Source organism: Drosophila miranda, assembly GCF_003369915.1.
Source record: "Drosophila miranda strain MSH22 chromosome Y unlocalized genomic scaffold, D.miranda_PacBio2.1 Contig_Y1_pilon, whole genome shotgun sequence".
NCBI classification, from domain to species: domain Eukaryota; kingdom Metazoa; phylum Arthropoda; class Insecta; order Diptera; family Drosophilidae; genus Drosophila; species Drosophila miranda.
This window is the reverse complement of record NW_022881603.1, coordinates 28,555,553-28,559,161: the sequence shown is the minus strand read 5'-3', so window position 1 is coordinate 28,559,161 and position 3,609 is coordinate 28,555,553. Positions and strand designations below refer to the sequence as shown.

Sequence of the window (3,609 nt, the reverse complement as noted above, 5' to 3'; positions counted from 1 at the left end):
TGATCTGGCTACCATTGTAGTTCGTGCCACCATTGTTGTTGTTGTTGCTGCTGGCCCCAGAGTTGACGCTTAGTGCGTTGCTGCCACTACCACAGGGAAGCTTCTTATCGTAGGGCATATTTTTGCAGAGATTCGCACTCACTTTGCGATAGACTGAAAGGGAAATTTATAGATTAAAGTCACGAAAATCCGCAGATTCCACGCACATATGCTCAGGACCTTGCTGTTGCAGTTGGATATCCTGCGCTGGCAGTCGTTCTTGAAGGCCTGACAGATGTTAGCCCGTCCCAGACGGGCACATGATTTGGTCTTGGATGTGCAACTACTCTGGACCTCCTTCCTACAGGTCTATGCTCTGCGGGAACTTTGTTTAGCGCGGGTCATGGAAATGCTTTCAGGATGATCAAACCCTTAGGTGGTGCTGCCGCTGCCGCTCGACAGGGCCAGGTGGAGCATCAGGCCCAGAATGATAAACGAGTATCAAGAAGCTTTCATGGCGGGGCCTTTGTTTGAACTAATCTGAATGACAATTGACAGAATAGCTTCTTGGCTTTTATACAATTTCATCTGTATTTGTTTTGCAAAAAAGTTATGATGAAAACACTTTGCTCTAGTTACCACTCGAATTTAAATCGATTCCCAGCTGAGCTAACAGATCTCTCCGTCTCTCTCGCGGAAAGAAGTTTAGAGATTTTAACCTTGAGCTGCATAATGAGTTCAGTTTTTTGTTTCTCTGTGGTTTTCAAAAAGTTTATTCACTTAACAAGATTCAGCCTCGACGTATGATGATGGGAATAACATTCGAAGTCGATCTGGAGGAGGAGGAGGAGGAGGAGAAGAAGAAGGAGAAGGAGGAGGAGGAGGAGGATGATGATGATGATGATGATGATGAGCTGCCGCAGATTCCGCGACTGTTCAGGCTGATCCCCGAGCACCTGGAGAGGCTGACGGAAGTGTAGGTGGTGGAGCTGACACATGATTGGTAGCGCAGCACGCAGCTGTTCTTGAAGCGGGTGCACAGATTGGAGCTGCCGTAGCGGCCACAGGCATTGGTCGTGGAGTTCCAGCTGCAGTTTCTCAGCACGCAGACCTTGGCCCCTGTGTTGCTGTTGCCGGTGCTGCCAGTGAGGAAGGCGCAGGCTAGGGCCAGGATCGCCAGGAGTGTGGATATGGCTAGAGCGGCTTTCATTCTGCTGGTTTGGTGATTTCAATGGTTTTGATTCGTTTCGGCCTAGAATATTTCCAAAAGAAAATAAATAGTATGGAGAGATGGAGATCCCAACACCTTGTAACGATCCGTTCTTTTCCCGTCTGATGCAGCTGGGCTGGCTCAGCGGTCGGTAGGCTCGCTGCAACCATATTTGTATGTTGCCCCGACGACAAGTAAGAAGGCACGGGTTGGGTCTTGTACTGGTATGCTAATATGCTTTATTGGTATCTTAAGTCTATCTTACGCTATTCCGACTCCGGTGCTGCTTCTCCTCGTGGATCTCCTCTGTGATTCTATGAGCGTGTCTACCGGCTCTACTGACTGGGGCTAGCGATTCTTGGCACGTGGCCCAAATCCACCTCTCAGTCAGGCGCCTGACGCGTTCGCTCCCACTCGACTCACTTGGCTTTGCGGCCCGAGGGTGCCTCACTCCTGGTGGGATGCGCGTCAAGCGTGGCACCGTTGGTTCAAGGGATTGGGGTCTTTGGCTCTTGGCTGCACGCTCGAGTCCGCCTCTCAATCCTCACACAACGTGTTCGCTTTCTAACGCTCTTTTCCCTTCGCTTGGTCTCACGCGTGTGGCTCACTGTTCACTTCACTCTTGCTAGCTCCGTTTGCTGACTCTCTACGTTCCTAGTCGCGGCCCTCCTCTTATAGGCTCGCTTCTGCGTCGGCGCCGCCGATGCCGCCTGGCGCTAACGGCACTTTCCGCCATGCGGTGCCCGTATTTTTCCATCGGCGTTCCTTCATTCCCTTGTCGCTTTCCAACGGGACCTGGCTGGTGGCGTGATCTCATGACCATATTTGGTCATGCGCTGGGCCACTGCCGGCCCGATCCCGTCATCCCGCGGCTCTCTCTCCAGGAGTCCTCCCCTCTCATCTTGGGTCCCCGGGAGAGCTCTCCTCGGGAATTCGCCGCCTCCGGATATCCCCGGATAACGGCCGTTAGCGCTTAACCCTGCACTGCCCCCTACGTGTGGGAATACCTTTCCTCACACCTCTTACCTTTCCTCATATATCTCAATAAAACGAGCGTCACGCTTGACATTGCAAGATGATTGTAGAAGGTGGAGTGGTTTTTTGGCTTGGCGCCTCCCCATTTTTCTTCACCTTTGTTGGTTATAATGGCCATTGTTATAGACCTAGAATTTCTTATCTGGAATCCTCTAAAATGGTGATAATAGAAGTCTATGGCTTATGTTGACTTTAAATTTGACTCATTAACTGTGACACGCCCCTTTGTATGATCCAATGTTTGCCTGAATTTACCAATTGGTTTCTTATGGTCCCAATCTTCTTTCTTCTCCGTGCCATCCCTTTATTGCGTAGATCTGTGCTTGTGGTGGCTGTTTAAAGCCAGATAATTCGACTTAGTAGCATACTTGCGGGCTACAGTAAATAATTCAAGTAAAAAGACTGCTGAATTGCCATTTGTGGGCGTATCATATAATAATCTGCAACGAAATCTTCCTAAAACTCTCATATTCGGCGGGGGACCTTATTGTTGGCCAATCGCTTTGGCCAAAACCCATTAATTTCAATCGCTTCAAAGGCCTGGCGGGGAGTAAGCGTCCTGCGAGTATAGTGCGGCTTCTAATCAGTCTATCACTGTATCTAATAGTGTGCCTTCCCATCTGCTCCTCTACTGTATGCAGAAAATGGATCCGCGTACATACCAGGGACTTTGCAGGTATTCCCCAAGCCTGCCCACCGTAGAGCCAGATCGCGGCTACACAGTGCTCCACTGCTCTTTAGGCTCTCTGTATGCAATGAAACTCTTTAGTAGCCACTTGAGCCTGACCTGGGTTCTCCAATTAACAACGATTGACAGCAGTTCAGCGGAAAATCCCTACCATTTGCCACCCAGCCCATGACTCTTCAAGACCACCTTCTAAATGGAATGCGTGAGGCAGAAAAACAAGCGCATAAACAAAAACGAGGGGGAACGTTGTGAGTTGCTGCGGACACCGCAACTCTACGGTTATACCCGATACTAAGTCAGTATGGCTCTCCTCCGGCAGACGCCGCTAATATTAAACGACACGACAAAGAGTGCGTGCGAGAGAGACAGAAAATCAGTCTGAGCGTGACGTCGGCCGCTGCGTAGCCACTGCAAATTGATTTGTTCCTATTGGCTATAAAAATGATCTGATCTGATCCAGATTCAGCAATCTGATAGATATGGTCATTATCTATGATTCTGCTTTTTTAGTTTTCTCGAATGTGCAATATTGTGGATGCAACAGATTTTCGTCCTTTGTGGGGGCGGAAGTGGGCGGGGCAAAGTTTTGAAATATTTTTGTAGCAGTGACATATCACAGAAGTCTGGATCCAAAACATCGTTGCTCTAGCTCTTATAGTCTTTGAGCACTAGGCGCTGAAGGGGACGGACAGACGGA

General features: G+C 49.4%; 1 protein-coding gene across 1 annotated transcript; it reads right to left on the bottom strand.

The window, feature by feature from the left end:
- Nucleotides 1-769: 769 nt before the first annotated feature.
- LOC108159802 lies at nucleotides 770-1,190 on the bottom strand. Its single transcript, XM_033394608.1, has 2 exons — nucleotides 870-1,190; nucleotides 770-806 (listed from the first exon to the last, which is right to left on the bottom strand). The coding sequence occupies exons 1-2, from the start codon at nucleotides 1,187-1,189 to the stop codon at nucleotides 770-772; spliced, it is 357 nt and encodes a 118-aa protein (XP_033250499.1). The 5' UTR covers nucleotide 1,190.
- Nucleotides 1,191-3,609: the final 2,419 nt, after the last annotated feature.